Below are 23,930 nucleotides of genomic sequence, written 5' to 3'. Positions count from 1 at the left end.
CCGTTTTAGCTGTCAGTGTGACCTCTTGTGAAGTTCCAAATGTAAAAATTGTCAAAACAAATTTTTTTGGAGATGAAAAATACCCAACTCAGTGAAGAATCTGCTTCATCTCTTTTTAGATTCCCCCTCCCAACCTGCGTCTGTGTGTGTGCGTGTGTGTGTGTGTGTGTGTGTGTTCGCATATGCATGTGGGTGTATGCGTGTGTGTGCATATGCATGTGCATGCATGTGTGTGTGTGTGAGGGAATGCGCGCGTGCGTATGCCTGTGTTGTTTTAGTAACAGACTCTCTTCCCACCTCAGTCTTTGATTTGCTCACTCCCTTATGTGATGAATCAATGCTTCCAGAACAGGGGCTTCTGAGTGACTGCGGGAACAATTACTTCCAAATGACCTCCTGTATCTTAGCGGGGAACATTGAGACCACACCCAAGGTAAAAGGAAACCTTTGCTTAATGCTTTCGGAAACTTTTAAAGGCACCGTGTTCCTGGTATATGCCAGAGGGTGTGAGGGTAAAGCTACCCGGGTGCCGATAAATTTGTCTGTGTATCGAGATGAGATGCTATCTCCAGTTAGAGAAACGGGCAACCGATAAAGACAAAACTGTTCATCGGGCAAAGAAAATGCTTGGCATAGAGTTAATGGTAGAATTCTTGTGATGCCTTTGCTTAGTAAGAGGCCAGTGGCCCTCTGTGCTGCCGGGGTCAATTTGGGGGTGGGAACCGGCAGAGAACTTTTAGAGAAATAGGAGAAACAAAAGCCCCCAGCCTGAAGCTGAGCAAAGGCGCACACAGCCTGTAAGGCAGTGGCGAGAGCCATTTCTCACGCGACAAGCCTGTGTGTGGTGAGATGGGGTCAGTCTTACCGATTTCGGGTATTTCAAGCCAAATTTAGGATACTATTTTAATCCATTTAGTTCTTATTTCTATTATTAAAATAGGTTCCCAGTGATCAGATGTTTAAATGGCATTGGCAGCTGAAAGTGTTAATTGGCAATTAAGAAGTGAATGCCATTAACTCGCATCTGCTTCTGCTTTGTTGGAAAATGATTTTTTTGTCACCATAGCGATTCATTTTGGGGCTCTGTTGGATCTGCCACGCAGTATGTAGTAAATGGTAAATGGCTTTTTTCCCCACCTGAACAAGGGATTCAGCAGTGTCTTTTCAAGTGAACCTTAGATTTCTGGTAAGATAGATACAGAAAATAGGCAAAGACGGTGAAAAGAGCCCCGTGCTAATTTTGCTGTACTTTCCTGACAGAGAATAACAAAGGGTCGCCCTTTCCTGCTGTTCTGGGCATGTGTATATGGACAGGAATTAATACCTGAATTAGTTCTATTCAGTAGCAACCCAGGGAGATAAGCCCATATACATACACATACACATACACATATACATCATATACATATACATCATATACATATACACACATACATACATACATATATGAGATTTATATATGTGATATATATGATTCAAATATATATATTTGAAACATCATGTATTTGTTCAACTAAATTAAGGAAGTGGAATTGTTTTCCTACATTGGTGAAAAAAATTGACTTAGGGTTCAGAGGTTCGTGTGGGGAGATAGAGTTGAAGGCAACTATCTAGCTTCTGTTTGGTTGCCTCCTTTCTCATTTCCTATAGTCTTGTTTAGAAACCTCTCTGTGGTTTATGTGATAAGAGCCCATCTTGTTCATTTGTACACCGGCTTCTTTTTTACTTGGTTCTTGTTTTATTCGCTAAAATTACAGCTCCAACTTTTAAGAAGTCTATAGGTTGTGAAGTAGCATTTGTAGAATTCTGCACTTTAGAGAACTAAGACAAGTTGAGCTGGACAGCTGTGTAAGGCAGTTAGAGAAGTAAGTTTTAATCACTAAATATGCTTTAGAAGCTATGGCTACTTGCTGTTTATTGTCTATGAATTTTGTGACCCTGGGATATTTATACTAAAATCTTTCATATAGAATGGTTTTTTTTCCTTTGGATAGACTTCAGGTAGACCAAGTTATTTCATGGGAAAATCAGCGTAGGTATAAACAACTGGAAGTCAGGCCACCATTTCTTGATTCTTATCAAATTACTGTTTCTCTAAATGAGAAGGTAGGATGATTGTTTGAATAAATATAGCTACTTAAGAAGCAATGTAAGAGAGGAAAAGTTTGTTCTGGCTTGTGGTTCACATGTGTCGTTCAGCACGGTCACAGAGGCATGACCGACAGGCATGCGAGGCAGCCTGCCAAAGAGTACTCTCATTCAGGAAGCAGAAAGAGATGGATGCTGCTGCTGGTCTGGCTTCTTTTAGCTTTCCTTTTGTTTGGAACCTGGTCCATTGGATGCTGCTGCCCACATTCAGGTGCATTCTTCCCCTACCAGCTAAGCCTTCCAGGAGGCACTCTCATTGCCCCACGAGCAGTGTCTTCTAAGAGATTTCAAAATGCTATCCAACTGATACCTCAGCTCAGCCACTGAATTTCCTCAGTGATACTCCCTACCAACCACTCTCCGTTCCGGGAGGTCACTGACAAGACATGGAAGCAGAGAAAGTCCATGGCATTGTGTGTTGTTGATTAGCTTAAGACATTTTCCTGGCCTTATAAGGAATCTATCCTTTCTTCCCGTTCAGGAAAACAGTGACTTATGGCTTTCTGAGGAAGAGCTACTGCCTGGGAACTCTGACCCAACTATGTTAGCGGCTAATGACAAATAATCCTTGGTTTTAATTTTATATTTTGTTCATATTATTTCCCCTCCCCAACTCCTTCCAGATAATTCCCCTTCCAACACACACACCTTTATATATTTTCTCTCCGAAAAAAGAAAAGGAAGGAAGGAGAAAAGAAAGAATAAAAACCCGCTTATTAGTGAGAAGAGGGCATAAAGTCACCCAGTAGCACTGTGCTCTTCCTTTCAGATCACCTTCTCAAGGGCAATGCCCAGACTTCCTAGTCATCCAGAATTCCTATACTATTATTTTTTTTGTGAGAACATGTCTTACTTTTTTAGAGTAAAATATAGAGTTTAAAAATGACCAAATCGAGCACATGCATGATTAAGACTGAAGAGTCAGATACTTGGGTAGTTCTTCTTTTAACCCATGTGTTTATCAAACAAGTGTCAGGAAGGATGCATGGCAGGAATTCAGATGGAGCTTGGCTTTCTACTGAAAATTAGAACATCCAGTTCACACAAATCATGGTTTCACATAAGGCAAGGTAGGGGTAGTTTTTCTCTAGGATGGTTAGATTGCCAACCTCCGCAAGTTATGATTGAATGGCTCTTTCCAGTCTTCCTCAAATGTCTTTAAATTTTCCCACTAAATTCTGATTTTTTTTAAAAAAATGTTGTATATATGTCTGTATGCCCATGTGGTTTGTACAAATGTGAGCATGGGTGCCTTGGAGTCTAAATGAGGGTGTTGGTTGCCCTGGAGCAGGAGTTCCAGGTGGTTATGAGCTGGGAATCCTAACTCAGATCCTCTCTGAAGTTAAACTCTGTCTTCAAACTACTTAAAACTATTTGATCCCTTAATTTAGTGAATGGATTCTCATTTATTGTAATTTTTAGGTAAAAAGTTTTATGCTCACTTCAAATCTTGCCAAGCTCTCATCGTTCACCTCCAATTATATATTTTCCTAAAAAAGATAACTCTAGAACTCAATACTTCCTATCATTATCACTATCATCCTGAACCCAAGTTTGGCCCACCATTTTCTTGTTCATGGGCTTCTACAAAGCCTGAAAGGAAGTCTTCATATCACTGAAGGAAATACTATATATTCTGTACATTTATTTATTATTGCTTGTCTCTCTCCACTGGTTAAATTCATGACAGTAATTATAATCGTTCATTGTGAAATTGCCAGTCCCTGAAGTTGCTTAGACTTTGTTGAATAAGCAAAAGATAAGGCAGTGTGCCCAAGTAAGGGCCAACTGTAGTAGAAGCATCACAGAAGGATCCAAGAGCATGAAGGAGAACAGATATGTGAGGTGGGGAGGGTACAAGGTGTGGTCTAGGTGTGGGACTCAGGGATCTGAAAACACAGGTCCATTAGCACCATGTGCATACCCTTTCCTATTTGTGAGTAGTCTGCTGACTGTTTCCTATTGACTATCATAGCCTTTCCTCCTGGGGCCACAGAGCAAGCCCTTTACTTTTAAGTAAATTCTGTATAAATGAATGAGAAGGCACATCCTTTAAGCAGGAGCTGATATTCTGATAGGCATCTTTCACTTTTCAGCATGAATATGGTGCCTTTTGGAATTTTCTTGCGTGTTTGTTGGTTGTGAGTCAGTAATCTGAGCCTATTATTTTAGGGCTAAGTGGATAGATGATACATTTGAAACGGAGCAGGTTCTGTGTTTAGAATGGCCTCTTTGTACACAGTAGGGACTCAGCGAGCTTGTGCTGAATAGCTTTCCAGGTTGCTGCTTTCTGCTGTTCCCCTCACCCAGGGCAGACTGCTTTTCTTACTATGGGAGTTTAAAAGGGGGTTCTCATGCACTATGAATCGTTTCATGTGGATTTTATTGGCATCAATTCAGAATGGCAGACAGCTTATCAAAGTGAATGAGATAAATATGGAACATGAAGAATAAAGCCAAGAACCCTTGACAAGGCTGAAAGTCTAATTTCTTACATATCTCATAGGTCTCTCCTGGAGATTCTGAAGCCAAACCTCTGATCTTCACATTTGTCCCCACTGTCAGAAGACTACCAACCCACATTCAGGTGGCTGACACTTCCAAATTCCTTGTTAAAATTCCTGAGGAATCACGTGATAAGAGTCCAGAAAGTGTAAATAGGGTAGGATTATTTTTCTTATTTTGAAAATTTGAATGACAATCTAAAATTTTCTATGATAATGACTTGGAAATTTCATCAATGTGTATTTTCTCTGTTTAAAATAAAATAATTATAAAATCTAAGGATGATTAAAAATATGTTTTGAGGGCTGATGGTTTAGCTCTACAGTGGAACATGAACTTAGCTTGAGCTACATGGGTTCCATCTCCAGGATTCCCATATGTATGCATATATATATATATATATATATCCAAACAAATGTATAAAACCTATGTCTCTTATAATGTGTCCCCAAGCATGTTGCCATGCCAGCCCCCCTAAATAAAGTCATGTGTCAAGAACTTACCATAGACAGAACCCTTTCCAGTTTCATGGTTCCAAGTTCTCTCTCTCTCTCTCTCTCTCTCTCTCTCTCTCTCTCTCTCTTCTTTCTCCCTCCCTCTCTTTGTATGTGGTGTGTGTGTGTGTGTGTGTGTGTATGTGAATGAGTATATCATCTCATTTAACCACATTCTAGAAACTTGATATTATCTTGTTTTGATTGTGGGCCTAACCTTTAAAGGCTGAACCATTTCTCTGTCTCAAAAGTTGATATACTCACCTCATTTTATAAATGAAGAAAATAATAATGACTTCAACCAGCAGAGAATCAGGCTAGGAATATATCCCAAAGGGATAATAATAGCTCACAGGACTAACTAGTTGTTGAGAAGACAATGAATGTAAAGGCAGGAAGTGTATGGCGAGTAGTCCTGAGGTAGTGGTAAATGCCATAAAAGAAGGTACATTAGAGTAAAAAAAATATGAAGAAAGCCACAGGAAGCCACATCAGACAAGTTTTACCCATGTCATTTAGACTACATCAGTGTCCAGAGCAGCCAAACAGTGTGGGCTGGGAATATACATTACCTCTTCAATTCCGCTGTACTTGGTCATTTTTGACTTCTGTCTCTATAGATGTAACACATACAAGTTAGCGTATGTTAAATTGACCACCATAGTTAAACTTATTAGTATCTAGTGACTTACCTTTTGTCTTTTGAACTAGTTTGAGCTTTATAGAAAAGTAGTGCTCAAAAGAACAATCATAAAACAGTTATTAAAATAAGAAAACTGGCATTGGGTCTTTTAAGCACCTTCTGGCCATGATTGTTATTTTAGAAAAAGAAATTTGATAGCTTGATAGAACTGTATTAATTTGGGTCTTGTAAATATATTTTGAATAGTCTTAGAAAAATGTATGGAAAATTGAAAATTCCCAGTTCTAAATGACAGTTCAAAATGAAATAATGTACCGAAAAAACCCACTTTATATTAAATTTGTCTACATTTTTGTGCATGGACATACACATCTTGTCAATGCTGGCATTGATCTAGGCCAGAGGTGGCCTAGACTGGGTGTCTTCCTCAACTGCTTTTCTGCCATATCTTTTGAGACAGGCTCTCTCACTGGTGTGGCTAGAGAGGCCGACTGACTGTTTAGCAAGCCCCTAAGCTGAAGTGGTGGTGTTATAGAACTGTGTACGCCACTTAGCATTTCCCTTGTGGGTGCTAAGGTCTGAAATCGAAGTCTTTCCACTCCTGTAGTTCTCGTATAACCCACTCACACAGCTCTCCAGCCCCTGAACCTTAAAAGCAGCCCCATTCACGAGCACCTTCCGATTAGCTTAGATTGTTTATACTGATAATTGATATACTTTGTGTTAATGTTACCTTTCCTTTCAAAGTTTAAAAATTTATTTTATTTTGGCATTTTTAAATGGGATTCTCCCCCAACGCATCACCATTGTTAGTAAAGGATATGCTGGTTTCCTGACAATTAACTAAAACCTTGTTCAATCGATGCAACAGCCACTTGGTGAATATCTTCACTGATCATCTTTCTTGGTCTGTCCATCCTGGTTCCATTCCTCTCTCCCTTCCTCATGATTTACTGGGAAGCAGTAAACTTTACTTGTTGATGTTAAGTTTGAACTCGAAGTCTTTTGAACTTGAGGCAGTACAAAGAGATGAGCTAGTCAAAGGAAGAATGTGTTTCAGGCCCTTTCTCTCAGGCAAGCTTGGTATTTTAATGTATTAAAAAAAACCTTTCAATGAGTGGGTTAAACTTTTTAGCATATTTTAGCAAAATGATGCATTTGTCACCCCCATGTCAACATTTTTATCTTCCTGTATTTGTTGCAGTTTGAGTACAGTGATCATATGACCTTCAGCTGTGAGAGCAAGCAGGAGAAAGACCAGAGGCTACTGGCTTCTGCCTCAGAGGGAAGTGGAAGGAATTTACAAGGAAAGAAACTGGATATGAACGACCCACTAGGAATGCAGAAAGGTGACCTCTTCAAAGCAGAATATGTTTTTATTGTGGATTCTGATGGGGAAGATGAAGCTACAAGCAGACAAAGTGAACAAGGCCCTCCAGGGGGAGTAGGCAACATAGCTACCCGGCCCAAGTCCTTGGCTATTTCTTCTAGTCTGGCCTCTGATGTGGTACGTCCCAAAGTGCGTGAGGCTGATCTCAAGACCTCATCACATCCCGAAATTCCTCATGCGATGGCCCCTCAGCAAAAGCATGGGCAGGTAGGTTTCATCTGAGTGCCATTTTCATTGTCTTTTGTTGTGAGTGACTGCAAACATATTCCTGTTTAAAAAAATATATGACTCTCAAAACTATATTAAAACCTCCAAATCCTAAGATCACAAATAATCACAGTGTAAATAAGCATTGAGAAGTTGATGAGACTGAAAATTATACTGCGAATCAGTTGGACAGAAATTATAACACATTTAGCAAGAGTACATTTGGGAAAATATCTTTTCCTTTTGAGCAGTTCTTGGAGAAAGCTGCCATTATAAAGAGTGTGTGGAGGATTGGGTACATGAAGAAGCACATTTCAAACATAAAATATCCAAGAATCTTTAAATATATCTTAGAAGTAAACATGATATTTTTAAGCAGATAAAAGAGTAATTAAAGGATAGGCCAGGAAACAGGTGTATGTAAAGGAACGTAATTTCACCGTGTGTGTCTTATGGAATGTATCTATCTGTATGATTATGGAGTATGCAAAAACAGAAGTGACTTTAATGAAGCTGAGGAGAATATCCTATTTTGAAATTTATCTAAGTGAAGAGCCATTAGTGTGGTAGGAGAAGCCCCTTCTGTGATGGGAAGAGAGTTTGAAGGAAGACATGGGAAGCTTCTGATGTTGACTGGCTACCGAGTGTAACTGAAAAGTCAGGCACCTTTGAAATGCAAGGTGTTGTTAGAAGGCCAGGGACACAGAGGCTGACTTTGAAGGAGCTGCAGAGAGAGGTCTCATTGCTTGGCAGTGGATAGTGAGCTGGTTCTGAGACCTCCTGTTTAGGTTCTATCAAACCAAACCCTTATAAGCATTATAAAGTGTCTGGAAAGACTTTTGTTGTTGTTGTTGGTCTTTTGTGATATTAGGATTTAGCAAGATGGTAGAGTAGGTCTTCCATGTTTGTGGTCACTCGTGTCTAGGCCTGCAGCCGTCCCTGATGCCTGATGCTGTAATTTTTATTACTTTCAAGCATCCAATCTTGTAGGATGTTGCTTGTTTGTTTCTGGCTGCTCAGTACCGAAATAATGTCACAGAAACCATGTTATTATTTTATTATCTTTACTCTGTCTCTTTAAAGACTTTGTTTTCTTTAAAACCATTTATTTCTTTTTATAACTCTCTATACTCTTTTTCTTTTCTCTTCCAAGCCTATGTATATTTATCCAGCACTGTGACTCATTTAGAGTTATTTTATATGTCTGACTCTGCCCTTATTGAGTATCTGTAATCCTTTTCTGACCAGGGCATAAAATGCTAAGTGCTTCTTAAAATCCTAAGCGGCATTACTAGGACTAAGGCTGCTTTACCTTTTGGCTCCACACAGTTCAACATGTTGGAGGAGGTCTGTTCATTGCCTCTGAGAGCCATTTTCTCCACTCCAGATCCAGGGTCGGGTTGCAGCAGGTCACAAACCCCATTTAAATGTTCCACAGCTGGAACTCCAGAAAGAGTCAGAGTTCGTGCTGAAGCAGGGCCCAGGAAGCCCACTGTACAGCTTCTTTTTTGCTACTGCTTAATCAGGAAAACCTCTCTTAAAGGAGCTGCAGCATGTCTCTAGCAAGCAAAACCCGTCCAGGAAAAAAAAATGCAGCTAAACTTTGTTTTTTAGTGTCTAGAATTCCTTTCAAAGCCCACTCAGGTTTTATGTGGATTTAGCTAGCACATGTTTGGAGTGCCAATTTGTTGTAAGAGGTTGCTTGTTTGTTTCCCAGCCACCTGGCAGCTCAAACCTGAAATAATCACACAGAAACTATATTATTTAAATCACTGCTTGATCCATTAGCTCTAGCTTCTTATTGGCTAACACTTATATCTTAATTTAATCCATTTCTAGTAATTTGTGTATCATCACACAGGTGTGGCTTACCGGGTAAAGTTCTGGCATCTGTCTCTGTTGGGGCTACATGACTTCTCCCTGACTCTGCCTCCTTTCTTCCAGCATTCAGTTTAGTTTTTCCCACCTAGCTCTACTCTAGCGTATCAGGCCAAGCCAGTTTCTTTATTAACCAAGGGTATTCACAGCATACAGAGTGGAATCCCACATCAATCCAGTATATTTCACTGCCTGTCAGTAGTGAAAAATGCTCATTGGGGTGTGGGAGGAGGGCCCACTTGTTTGTCCCAGTCACCCGGCTAGCTTACACCTGAAATAACCACACAGAAACTGTATTAATTAAATCACTGATTGGCCCATTAGCTCTAACTTCTTATTGGCTAACTCTTACATCTTAATTTAACCCATTTCTATTAATCTGTGTATCACCATGAGGTCATGGTCTACCAGCAAAGTTTTGATATGTTTGACTCTGATGGCAGCAGCTCCATGGTGTCTCCCTCTCCACCTTTCTTCTTTTAGCATTCTGTTCTGTCTTCTCCACCTACTTAAGTTCTGCCCTATTAATAGGTAAAGGCAGTTTCTTTATTCATTAATGAAGAAATGCAACACAGATGGAAGGACCTCCCACACCACTGGGATATTGCTATTTTGGATCTATGTCTAAAACATCACACACACACACACACACACACACACACACACACACATACACACACACACACACACACACACACACCTTTTATCCTCTTAAAATTTATAAGGTTATGTTTTGTTTCTTCTGATTGTATGTTTGTTTGTGTACTGTTGGTAGAGGTTTCTCTTTTGCCTGGTCCTGTAGCCATTCAGGCCCAAAGAATCACACTGAGGCCTACATAAATTATAAACTGGTTGGCTTATTAGCTCAGGCTTTCTCATTAACTAACTTTTACATCTTACATTAACCAATAATCCTTGATGTGTTACCCTGGTACCTTTTATCAGTGAGACATTCTCATCTTGCTTCCTCTGTGCCTGGGTGATGACTGCAGACTGAGCCTTTACTCTTTCCAGAATTCTCCTGTTCTGGTCACCCTAGCTATAATTCCTGCTTGGCTACTGGCCAATCAGCATTTCATTAAAGTGGCAAATCTTTACAGGGTATAAGATCATTGTCCCACAGCAGTGTACTATGCCTTTTGTCCATGGAAGCTAAGAGAGCTCTAGATCTTCTGAAACTGGGGTTATAGATGATTGTAAGCTGCCATGTGAATGTTGGAAATTGAACTCTTACCTTCTGCAGGAGCAGCCAATGCTATTAACCACTGAGCCTTCTCTTTAGCTCTAACATATTACTTTTCAAAAATTTATTCTCAGCGAGGTACTGTATTAAAGTACTGTAGTAATATACCTCAGGGTGTTCTCATAAGGCAGTAGACTTGGACATTGCTTTCTGGCCTCAGGAAAATTGATAGATAAACAAAAGGAGTGTCATGGATTTCTATTGTCATGGAAGACAGTTGAATGTGGCCACTTTGATAAGAATATGTAGCATGATAAAAATAAATTCTTTTTCTGTTAATAGATCTGTTTCCTTGAACTGATTATTTATTTTGCTTTTGTGTAATCAAATACAGAGAGGTCAAAGTACTGGGTGAATTTATACTTTGGAATACTTTTTATTCCTAGAAGATAGATGAAGTTACCTAAGTATAAAACCAAACTGTAGAAACCAGTTCATTAGTAGCTAAAGGTTATGGTTACAAACTATAGGGAGGTGCTGGATCCTGATGTCATGAAACTGATATCTATTTTTCTGTTTTGTTTCTTATGATGACACGAATCATGAAGTAAGTTAGCTGTTACTCACAGGTGTAAACGAACAAGAAAGGACCAGAGCAATAATTAAGACAGTAGAGGGAATTTGTAAATTTGACAACAAACCCATTACTGGGTTGCTAGATACTAAGATCATTAAGTTTATTTCAGTTAGAAATACAATCAATGAAGTAAATCTTTGATCTTTCTTATAAAGAAAGATGAATCCTTTTATAGCACTGCCTTTAAGTTAGCATTACTGGTGAGTCAGAAACAAGGTATCTCTAAATGGCTTCAACTCTTTACCCTGTCTTTACCTTTCCATAGCTTATCTCTTAATCTAGCCACATGTTACACTGTTTTTCTTCATCTCTTGTGAGCTACGACTCAGTACAAACAGCCCACTCATTCTTCACCAATCTCCTTGTTTCTCTACTGAATGATGTCTTCTGAGAACCCACATCTTTTTTTCCCTTTTGGATACTGCTTAGCTTTAGCTAGACCTCTTCCTGGAGTTGAGTTAATGATCTTTTGCTTTTGTGCTTTTCTTTGATGGTGGATTTAAGAAAAATCTCTACCATTATTCCTTTCTACTTTTAAAAATTATTTTTTTTTTGATTTTCTTTTTTCTTAGTTAGATTGTAAATAACACAAAATAAAGGCTTATCTCTTGTTAATCCCTTTAGAGGAGTACTTTGTATAAAAGTGGGCTTCACTACAGTATGGAAAAAACTAAATATTGTTTTAAGTTCACATTGTGTTTATCTCCGAAGTCCCTGTTCAGATACTAACCCCATGAAATTTTCCCAGTGCCCTCAGTGAGAGCAACTCTCCCCCTGTGCAAGTCTGATAGTTCTTTAACACACGATTTTAAAATAGACACAGTATAGCATGTTTGGTTATTATTTGGCACATGTATTACCCCCCTTAACAGTTTGTAAAGTCCTTAAAGCTGTAGCTCATGTTGATTTCATTTGTAGTAAACATTTTGTTCCATATTGACTTAATGTATTCTGAAAATACTAATATAAACTTTGTGGTTTAACATATACCAAATATGTTCTTTGAAGTGTGTCTTAGGGTTTCTATTGCTGTAAAGAGACACCATGACCATGATAACTCTTATAAAGGCAAATATCTAATTAGAGTGACTTACAGTTTCAGAGGTTAATTCATTATCCTTGTGGTGGATCATGGCAGCATGCAGGCAGACATGATCCCAGAGATGGAGCTGAGAATTCTATATCTTGATTCACAGGCAACAGGAAGTGAATCGAGTGCCACACTGTGAGTAGTTTGAGCATAAGGGTACTCAAATCCCACCCCTACAGTGACACAGTTTTTCCAATCAAACTAAACCATTTCTGACTCCAACAAAACCATTCCCTTTGGAAGTCATTTTCTTTCAAATCACCATATTCCACTGCCTGCCCCTCAAAGGTTTGTAACACATTATAATGCAAAAATGCATTCAGTCCAATTTCAAAAGCCCTCGTAGTCTATAGCAATCTTTAACTTATTTAAAACTCTAAAGTTATAAATCTCTTCTGAGATTCATGTAATCTCTTAACTGTAATCCCCTGTAAAATTAAAGTCAGAAAGCCGATCATATAGTTCCAACATTTAATGGCAGAGAATATACATTACCATTTCAAAATGTAGGGACGGGAGCATACTGATGAAATACTGGACCAAAGCAAGACTGAAAACCAGCAGGGTAAACTCCAGTCTGTATTTCCATGTCTGATGTTAAAATGTTCTTCAAATCTTCAACTCCTTTTATCTTTGTTGACTGAAGCACACTTCTCTTTCTTGGGCTAGTTCCACTGCCTGTTAGCAGCTATCCTTGGCAGGTATCCCAGGGCTTTGGAGTCTCCATCATCTTGGGGTCTCCAAGGCAATCTTGGCTGCACCTTCACAGTTTCACGCAATGACCTCTGTTGGCCTCCATTCACCCCTGACACATTCCTGGCCTCAGTGGCTTTCCTTAGTCATTAAGGGAAATTCTGTTACTCTTTTCTTATGTCCTTGACTCTAAAGCCAAACCAGGTGGCCAGCGGAAGCCAAGTTCTGCTGCTTCCTGGGACTAGAACATGTTTCCCTTGTTCAATTACATCTTCACCAGCATTCTGTTTTCCATGGTTTCCTTCAATGCCTAAGCTTGGCTCTCCTGAAACTGGAATTGTCGACCAGGTGTGCCTCAGACTCAGAGATCTGCCTGCCTCTTTTTCTGCGATTAAAGGTGTGCATCACCACACCCAGTTTGAAGCTTTTCTTTAATTCCTTTTTGCAAGTTGGAAACTTAGCTGGGTGGGATCTTTCCCTGATATAACTAATCCCTTTATTCCATTTCTTAATCTGTTTAGCTTATTGAAGGTAGGACTTCGCTCCTAGTGCTCCTCTTTTCAAATTGTACATTTTGTACTTTTACATTCTTAGCTTACTTCTTTTCACTACAAATCTTCATAAGAATGACCACTCAAAACCATGTTATAGAGTCAATACTAGGCTGTTTTAAGATTACCTCTGCCAATGGAATTAATCCAAAAGTGTTCACTTTAGTCTCAGGCAGACTTTTTTGAAAAGGTCAAAAACCAGCCACATTATTCACCAAAGTTTTACAAGAATAATCTCAAGACAACATACTAAAATAATTCTCCTCTGAAACTTCTTGAATCAGCCCCTCACAGTTCAAATCATTATCAGCACCATTGTCTTCCATGCTCCTACTAGGATGACCCATTAAGCAATGTTTAAAGCATTCCATGGCTTTCCTAACCCAAAGTACTAAAGTCCAAACTCCTAAACAAAAACATATTCAGGCCTGTAGCAAGGAGGCTGTTTGTTCATTCCCAGCTGTTCAGCCCTGAAATAATTACACAGAAGCTGTATTAATTAAATCACTGCTTGGCCGATTAGCTCTAGCTTCTTATTGGATAACTCTTACATATGAATTTAACCAATTTCTATTAATCTGTATATTGCCACATGCCTCTGGCTTACTAGCTAAAGTTCCAGCATCTGTCTCTGGCAGGGCTACATGGTATCTCTCTGTCTCTGCCCTTCTTTCTCCCAGCAGTCAGTTTAGTTTTCTCTGCCTAGCTAAGTTCTGCCCTGCTATAGATCTGAAGCAGTTTCTTCATTAATCAATGATATTAACAGCATATAGAGGGGGTTCTCACATCATAGGCCTATTACAGCAATACCCCAGTTCCTGACACCAACTGTCTTAGTTAGGGTATCTATTGCTGTGACGAGACACCATGACCATGGTAACTCTTATAAAGGAAAACATTTAATTGGGGTGGTAACTGACAGCTTCAGAGCTCCAGTTCATTATCATCATGGTGGAGCATGGGGGTATAGAGACAGGCAGTGCTGGAGAAGGGCCTGAGAGTTCTACATCTTGAACTGTAGGCAACAGGAAGGAAATTTAAGAGTCACACTGTGAGCAGTGTAAGCATAGCAGATCTCAAAGCCCACTTTTGCAGTCACACACTTCTAACAAGGCCACACCTTCATCAACAAATCCATACTTCCTAATAGTACCATTCCCTTTAGGGGTCATTTTCCTTTAAAACCCCAGAAATTGGAATGTTTAAGTGAATATATGTTTGCAAAAAATCAATAAATAAGTGTGAATAAAAAGCTATTGGAAATAAAATGAATAATTGAATAAAAAATCTTAACTAAAACTTACATAGGAGAGACATATATTCATGAAAAGTCTAAAAGAGCACGAGGCTTTATATGTTTGTTCAGATACAGCTTGGATATGAGAACTGTGGAGAGGATGTAGACAATAAGACCAAAAATTCTGGACAAAGTAAAACATTAAAGGTTATAATACAGAATTCTAGTTAATTTGGACATTATTGCATGCATTTGTTAGATCCAATAATGTGAAATATAACAATACTTTGGTCAGTGATAGGTGCACATGCACTTGTGGTCCTAACAAAATTATAGTGCAGGATGCTGTTGTGGAAGTCTAGATTCCAGTTGTGCTCCCTGTAATGACTGCACAATGATACGTGTGGAGGTCTGAGCTCTATTTGTACTTTTTATAATGTTTGCACAATGATGAAATCAGGTAATGACACATTTCTTAGAATGTATTCCTATCATAAGTGACAGCAAGTACTTGCATTTGATAAATCTTAATATTCCCAGGCTTCAGTTTTTATAAAGAACACCTTATTCATGAACACATTGTATCACAGTCATTTTTGTATGTTTTATTTCATTAGAACAGTTTGTTGTCAATGCTTTTTCTCCCTTCTGAGCCCCTAACACAATACCCAAACTAGTGAGAATATTTAGGAAATATCATCTAAATGATTAATTAAATGATCCTGGGAAATAATACATACTTACCTACATACCTATATACCTACATATCTACATACATACATACATACATACATACATACATATTCCATATAGATATATGGAAAAGACATTATCATATTAAAACTCCTGAGGAGTATTCACAGCTGAGTGAGAGCTACAATAGGACATGGCAGATAGCCCTGGGTCACTGTCTCATAATTACTGATGTTGCTGTTATTTTACTTCCTAAAACAAATCATTGGTAGCTTAGAGCCTGAGGAATTTGGATGCTGAAGACTAAAATAAGTTAGAGTGTTAAACTTCTTATTGGATTCTGCTAACTTTTGGAAGGATTAGCTTTGACCCCACCAACAAGTTTCTGCAATATGGTGTGTTTACATAAAGAAAGCTAGGAAGCAGTATGTACGTGATCACACCTAAGAGACTGCATGCAAAACAGAAAGCACAAAAGTAGTCTAACTATGCACAAGTAGATGACAGGTGATTAAAATCTTAACCCTGTAGGTGGCCTTTCATGGTGGGTGATAACACTTACCTATGTTCATTTTAGACCTCTGTTCTCCAGTGATCTTTCCTCTCCCACCTCACCATTTCTCTTTCTGCTTGAGTTTGCTCCTTTAGTATTCTCTCTCTCCTTCCGTGGCAAGGACGAGTGGGTACAATGAAGGGGAATTTTTCTGAGTTAGTGAGAGACCCCAGGCTCTGTCAAATGCTGGCAAAATCCCTATTACTCACAAATAGTGGTTATTTCCATCACATAGCTTGGTTTGTACTAGTGGGCATACACAAAGGAATTACTTATGTGAAAATCAGGTTGAGTTGGAAATTCCTCAGGAAATGCTGTAGGCATTGAGGATGGTCTTCTGCCTTGCTGATGTCAGAACTCAATTTTGTCCGTGTCTGGGGAGGCAAGGACTACATCAGACATTAGTGTCCTGAGCCTAGCGCAGAATAATCATAGTGTGGTATGAGTTGAGATTCCACAGAGGAGCACAAGCAGGCCCTGGAACAGCAGCGTTCCAAATAATTGCTTGCGGTAGATTTGCTATTATAGCACTGATTAGGTTCTCAGACAAGGGACTCAGTAAAACCCAGAAGATTGTTGTCATTTTCACCACCCACTACAGTGACACTTACTGTTCAAATCTGAAGAGATCAAGAGAATTTCTTTATGATTCTGTTAGGATGGGAGAGTTAGTAAAGCTACAAAAAGATATATACTTAAAGAGAATGCCAGTGCCCCTGTGATTTAGAGTATACATAAAGAATTCAACTTCTAAAATGTGTTAGGTTAAGGGTTGGTGGAGAATATTAACTTTGAAAGTTGCAGTGTGGAAGTGGAGAGAAGTCTAGCTGAGATGACTGAGCCTGAAAGAAATCCACAGTGCCTTATCTTACCCAGATGTTTTTTCAGAAAGGTGCAGGGTGTCGTCTCCACTTTCATGTGGTGCTACTGTACTTGGGCATTTTTGCAAATCAAATGCAGTGGTCCTATTATCTGAGAGGGTGGAGCCAAGTTTTCTTTTACAGTAGTTTTGCATAGACAATGGCCAGGACTGTAATGACAGTGGGATTAAGAAGGAAGATTTTCCAGAGCTTTGACTGTTGACAGAGGTTTGTGTCCCACCCTGTCCCACAACCATTTGTCCCAAAGAAATACACAGAGGTCTACTACATTAATTATAAACTGGTTGACCTATTAGCTCAGGCTTTCTTATTAACTAATTTTTACATCTTAACCATGTATTGTCTGTATTAACCATGTGGCTTGGTACTTTTATCAGTGAGGCCTTCTCCTTTTGCTTCCTCTGCGTCTGGGTAATGACTGCAGACTGAGTCTTTTCTCTTTTTAAATTCTTTTGTTCTCATGGTCCTGCCTATACTTCCTGCCTGGCTACTGGCCAATTAGTGTTTTATTAAAACAATACAATATAAGCGACGGTACAAGACCATTGTCCCACAGCAGTTGACAAGAGACCAAGCTTACTAGATTGTTAACAGGCCCACAAAAATATTCAGAGTGAGAAAAGTATTGTCAAAACAAAAAATGGAAAATAGCAGGAGTTAGGGAGATGAGACTGACTAGCAAGAGAAGGGCTATGTCCTGAAGAAAACACTTTTGGTTCACAGTAGCACTGATAAGGTCTTGAGCATAGATGTCCATTAATTAGATTTTAAAAGTTAAAACTGGTGCTGAGTTATATGAATTAAAGCTAGAATTAGGAATATCAGACAATATTATTTCATTGGTTCAGACAAGAAAGGCCAAGAATCATCCTGGTAACATTATATGTGTTCCTTAAAGAGAAACAAAGCAAAGCAAAACAAAACAAAACAAAACAAAACAACAGTTATTAGGTAGGAGGCCACCTTTCTATGATATAGTGATTGATGTGTTAGGGCAATGGGGTATTGTCTACAAGGTTGTGATGATTCTGGGGGAGGTTGTGGAGGACCAGCATCTGGCAGTGTCCACGTCTCAGAAAACAGAGCAGTCACTTTAGCTTTGATGTAGACACTCTCAGCTCTCTTTGATACTTTAGAGAAAGTGAATGGGTAAAGCCACAGTTAACTTTAGATTTGCTAAAATGAATCATAAGGCAGCTTTCTAATAACATGGTTGTTTAAAGAACTTAGGGCCTCAATGATACATGATAAAGTCATTAACTTCATCTATCTTATGATAATAGCACATTGCAAGCATCTTCTCCCACTTAGAGTTATGATACTACATCCAAAAGTAAGGACAGCCTTTTGAGAAGATTGTCCTGAGAATGAGTTTGGGAGAAGCATGTGGTCAAGGACTCAAGGAAATGAGAGCATTGGGAATAAGCCCAGTCAGCACTAGAGGAATGTTCAAATAATGTGGGAGAGAGAAGGAAATGGCTGAAAACACAGAGTGATTATTAATGGGGAATAAAGAAAGCAAATATCTTGTATATTTCAATGAAGATGTTTACTATTGCTGGTGTTAGCAAAGGGTTTAGAGGTGAAATGAATGGCTCATTCCAAGTTACTAAGAATTTGATGAGCAATTCTCCCTTCTTTCTTCATGATATTATTCATTTATGTCTTGGACTACTTTTTTTAGAAAAAGAATAAAAGTAATATGGACTCAGGAATTTAATCTTTTTAAAAAATTAATGATTAATCCTTTGTATCTGGAAAGTAAGTAAAATTATAGTGCTACACTTACATTCTAGTGTAAATTAGAATAATATTATAGTGCATTTGGAAATTACTGGTAGATATATTGTAAATATAGTGATAGGCCAACTAGAAAATAGAAGGAAAATTACATGTAGACCAACATAGTAAATATAATTAAGCATCAGTGTTTTAGAATTTTTTCACTAATTAACTCTTAAAACGTGTGACAAAATTCTGAATTATTATTAGGAAAAATATCCCATTGTGCGGTAGGCTGTTAGGGCCTTAGAAGACCTCACCTGGAGAAAGTCGCAGGGAGGCCTTTTTGCTTTTAATAGCATGTAAAAGAAAATTGAGCCTTTGTTCTTAACATGCTGGTAATTTGGTAAATAATTAAGATAAACTGATAGTTTGTTGCATATGTTGAAGCTCTTAGAGAACAGCATTACTAGAAAGATAGCTGGATTCTCAGGGCAGTCAGGAATAATTTACCCAAAATATCTAGCAAGTTCTAACAGCGTTTCCAAATAGGGTACAGTGTGCAGGGACATCCTGGAGACTTGAAATGTCCCCATTCTTCTTGTGAGGAAGAATCAGTCATGGAGATGGTTAGAGAAGACGCCACATAGTTAAAACACATACACATGTGCATTAACCCATGCATGCGAGCACATGCATGCATGCGCACACACACTCACACACCTTGGAAGAACAGGAACTTTGACAGAAAGATTTTTTAACATTAAATGCGACTCGAACTACAAATTACTGAAGAACTCAAAATAAAATGTTGTCATCTTTTAGTAACATAAGCATTGTGTTGCCCATTCAGTGATGCTTGCGTTTAAATATCCTCCCAACCATATGAATCAGTTGCATAAACACCAGCTAAGCAGTGTGCCAAGATAAACTGCCTGGGATGATTAAGCTTTCTCAGTTTGATTGAGTTCTGTTTGGTGTTCTTTTTTTGTTGATATTTTGATACTCTGGACTCTGTCAATGATTTCAAATATTTATGTGACAAAATAACTTGCTGATCTTCATACTTATAAAAGGAGTAGATGGGGTGTGTTTGCACAGAGGCTAACAAGTTTGGAATGAAATGTTTGAATTTGTTAGATTTAAGTGTTCTTAGGGCTCAATACTACATGTCATGAAGTTCATTATAGTGTGTATGTTAGAAATTTTATTCACATGGATCTGAAACAAAATTCTTATCTACAAACCAAAATGTGCCAATTTAAGTTTATAGGCATTTTCCTGCTATTTACTTAGTGCAATATATATGTATATATTAATATTCATTAATATTTTGGATGACTAATTTCTCAAGCTCACTAGTCATGCATACTTAATTTTATAGTCTGTTAAAATCAAATTAATAAATTTAAAGTCTCTGTTTATAAACTTTGGCGTGATTTTATCATTTGCCTTAAATTCTGAACTACTTAAGTGGTATAAGAATACATACAGGCTATTCCACAGGCTAGCTCTCCTTCTTAAGAAAAATTGTGTTTTAAAAATTTCCCCATTTTTTTGGTGTAGAATTGGAAGTTGCCTAGTTACAAATAGATTGTAAAATACTCTGGCTTCTTTTCATAAGAAAGAGAGACTATTGGTTCCAGAAAAGCCCAAAACATTGGCTAAGTGTTCACTAAATTACTGTTTTATGTTCATCCTGGCAAGTGATTGGGGGGAAATAAGCAAAGTGTCCTCTCTATTTTGGATATGGACTTCTCTCTCTCAATTTATTATTGTGTGTTTGTGTTGGGTGCTTCATCCTTTGAATTCTGGGCACCTTTTCAGATTCATAACATATAGTCCAAGTCTTTAGAATGTTAAGCAATTGAAATATATCACCATTTAGGATTCTAGTCATCATCAAGCTGTGGTTTATACTCTTTCAATGGCAGAAAATCTATTTGATTATCCAAAATAAAATTTGAAATTTGTAATGAAGGCAACTTCAGTCCTTTCAGATTGTACAACTCCAAATTTGCCCAATTATTTTAAATAACTTGGGTAAATTATTTTTTTACAACAGAATAATGAAAAAATTTATATTGATTTTTATTTGGAGGAATAAATGGGCTATAGGATGTACTACTTCATGATTTATTTCTTATTTGAAATTCAAAGCCATGTCTCATTAATAACCATAGACTCCTTCATTATTGATAAAAGCCTATAATGTCTCATCTCATGTAAACTAGTACAAGGGCTGTTGGCACAAGCACACAGTGAAAAGAGTATTTTGATAATTTCATAAGTAATGTCCTATTTCAATCTATTTTTCTCTCCTCTAGCTAACTTCTCCCACTACCTCTGAGCAGCTTGCTCATAAACCACCTGCTTTCTCCTTTGTTTCTCCAACTAATCAGAAAACGCCACCTGTCCCAGCTAACGTCAGCGGAGCCTGTGTGCTAGAGGAGTTTCACACTCGCAGGCTGGATGCCACAGGGGCCTCGGTTGAAGAAACAGCTACGTATTTTCACACTACTGCTCGCGATTCCCCCCTTTCTGCATGGAGAGATGCTTCCTCACTAGTATTTTCCCCTCCCACTCAACTGCCAGGTTCTAGTTTATGTGGCTCAAATGTTGCTGATCACACACGTGGGCTGGAATCTGAAGCACAGAAGAAAGCATCAACGTCGCATGTTCTTAATCCCAGGGAAGATCTGAGAACCTCCCCTTCAACTGCCTCGGGTGCTTCTCTGAAGTCACCTTCAGCTTCCTACATACCTGTCCGAATTGTCATGCATTCACTGTCTCCAAGTCCCAAACCATTTACCTCATCTCCCCATGGCTCTTTATCCACTGTCTCTAGCCGAATGTCATCCACTGGAAATCTCTCAAAGTCAGGGCTGAAGTCCTCAGTACCTTCTCGGCTCTCTCTCCTCACTGCTATCCTCAAATCAAACCCTTCTCACCAAAGGCCTTTATCCCCTGCGTCATGCCCAACCTTCTCCCGCAACTCCCTGGCCTCTTCCACACTCACACTTGATCAGAAAGTAAAACAATCTTCATCCACACCTAAGAAATCTCTCTCAAGTTGTTCCTTGATAGCTGGTTCAACAGAACAAGGAGAACACCAGGCGTCTGCAGAGAACCACCAATCCTACCACCTCCCTTGCTTTTCCAAATCTCCCCCACTTTCTCAGTCGTACCCCCTCTCTCCACCAACACCTGACAGTAGCATCTATGCTTCTAGGAATGTAGAGAAAGCACAAGGCATACTGAGGAGCAGCACAACACTACCCCAGTTACAGAGCGACACATTCGGTTTTGCTGATGTTCCCTCTATCACATCCAGCTTATCCCCGCTTTCTTCTTTGGAGGGCAGACAGGATGGTGACCTCAGGGGTCCAGAAAGGAGCGGAAATATTTGCAAATACCCTTCTACCTTCTTATCCTCTGCATCTCCTGCTAATGAAAGCACTGCACTTTCCTCTCTAGAGAAATGTTTCCACCCCTCCCCAGTCCTCTCGGAGCTGATAGACAGATCCCAAAGAGCCTGCTCTCAGCAACTAGCAGGTCAGGAACTGCGCCCTTCAGTTCTGCCCGCTCCTCCTATCTCCCGTGCTGGCTCTATGCCTCCCGCCAACTTGGGACTCTCCATTCTCCCTCCCGAGAGTTCACTCACCCAGGGACTCCAGCCTAGTTCTTCAGTACTGCACCCGAGTTGTGGCAGTGGCGCAAGAACTGGAACACCTGAAAGCACAGTGTCCAACCACAGCTCACTTGTTCCAACCTCATCACTTCCTGTCTCACTAACAAGAACCAAGGAGCTGAGCACACCTTGCGCGCTGTCCATGTCAACAGGCCCTGAGAATAAGAAGCCCAAGGTATTTTCTTTTTGCATGTTGCATGTTTATTTTGAAATATGGAAGAAACTTCTTTTTAAGGAAAAAAATCAATATTTGTTATATTCATCCTATGACTTTGACTTCAGGGAGACACACGCACACACATGCACACAATTATATATATATATATATATATATATATATATATATATATATATATATTATATTTTTTTCTGGGTATGGGTTACAGCTTTGGTTCCAATTAAAAACAGATAGCGTTGTACAATATGCTATGTTTCTGGTAACTCAATAAGAAGGCTCTCATTATCTACTGAAATACTTTGGACTGAGAGCATAGACATAATTAATATAATGTATATAGTATAGATCTAGGATCATGATAAGATCATTACCAGTTTGAAATTGTTCTATTTCCTCTGCCTTTGTTTATTCATTCAAAGAAAGGCTCCCCCCCCCCCCCCCCCCCCCCGCCTATCTTTCCCTCCTGCAAGGCTGATTTTCTTTTCATTGCTCCCCGTGCTTCAAGTTAAATAAAATTGGATCTTACTCTATACATTGAAGGCAAAAGGGAATAGAAACATTTTTATATGGAAAAGTATTTAATTTACTGCAAGTACTTAACATCTAACATTATCCAGCATAGAAAGAATGAACGAACTGAGCATGAAGAAACAGAAATAGAAGTAAAGTTCGTTTTGAAATGTTGGAAGTAGTCTGCTGGGTGAGGGTGTGAGATGGCATTTATTAGTACGAGAGAAGGAACATTTGAGGAGCGACTCCATGATTCAGGCCTGCTGGAGCATGCAGTTCTAGTCTAGGCCATGGCAGCTTCCCATCTAGCCTCAAAGGACACAGGAATGGATCCTGTTGCCCTCAGGATCTGATAGTTGTTGGGCAAGTAAGGTAAAACCGTGAAAGTACCTGTATTAGTAGTACATGGGACCTTTCAGTTCCATATACTTGAAGAATACAGTTTCTAGGTTTTTGAGTATCACAGAAAATGACTTCATTTCTTTTATTACTGGATAATGAACGCGAGGTTAAGGAAACAGATAAACTCACAAGATGTTGTTTCAACTGAAAAAGTACACATTAGACACGGTGTGCCTACCACTGTACTAGCTTTAAGAGTCTGTGATAATTTTAAAAAGAATTAATAGATAATTATCTTGAAAAAGTTGTTAACATTTGAATATAAATGCATGGTTGTGAAATTTGTATATCATGTACTAAAATTTGTCCATCTAATCATTTACTGAATTGGGTGACTTGCTGTTTTTTAAATTTAAGTTAAGGTCTCCCTACATAGACCACGAGCCCTTGAATTTGTAATTCCTGCTTCAGCCTCCCCAATGCAGACATCCACCCCCATGCTCTGCTGCTGAGAATCATTCTTCAGTGCTTTCTTGATGTTCTAGTTTGCTTTGTAATTGCTGTGATAAAATGCCATCACCAAAATCAGTGTGAAGAGGAAAAGGTTGACTTCACATTACAGCCTATAGTTCATCATGAAGGGAATCCAGGTAGGCACTGGGACAGGGAGCAAGGAGGAATGTGGCTTGCTGGCCTGATCCCTA

At 38.9% G+C, this 23,930-nt stretch overlaps 1 protein-coding gene across 1 annotated transcript in view; it reads left to right on the top strand.

The window, feature by feature from the left end:
- The first annotated feature begins 337 nt into the window (after positions 1-337).
- Positions 338-23,930, top strand: part of LOC119809421 (muscular LMNA interacting protein) — a 122,405-nt gene continuing 98,812 nt past the window's right edge. Inside the window, exons 1-4 of the mRNA XM_042054727.1 lie at positions 338-433; positions 4,655-4,810; positions 6,995-7,387; positions 20,833-22,371. Of these exons, the coding sequence (XP_041910661.1) occupies positions 338-433; positions 4,655-4,810; positions 6,995-7,387; positions 20,833-22,371 (2,184 nt within the window). The remainder of the gene's footprint in view (positions 434-4,654; positions 4,811-6,994; positions 7,388-20,832; positions 22,372-23,930) is intronic.

Source organism: Arvicola amphibius, chromosome 3 (genome assembly GCF_903992535.2).
Source record: "Arvicola amphibius chromosome 3, mArvAmp1.2, whole genome shotgun sequence".
NCBI lineage: Eukaryota > Metazoa > Chordata > Mammalia > Rodentia > Cricetidae > Arvicola > Arvicola amphibius.
Note: the sequence above shows the minus strand (reverse complement) of the source record. Positions and strands in the feature narration are given on the sequence as shown.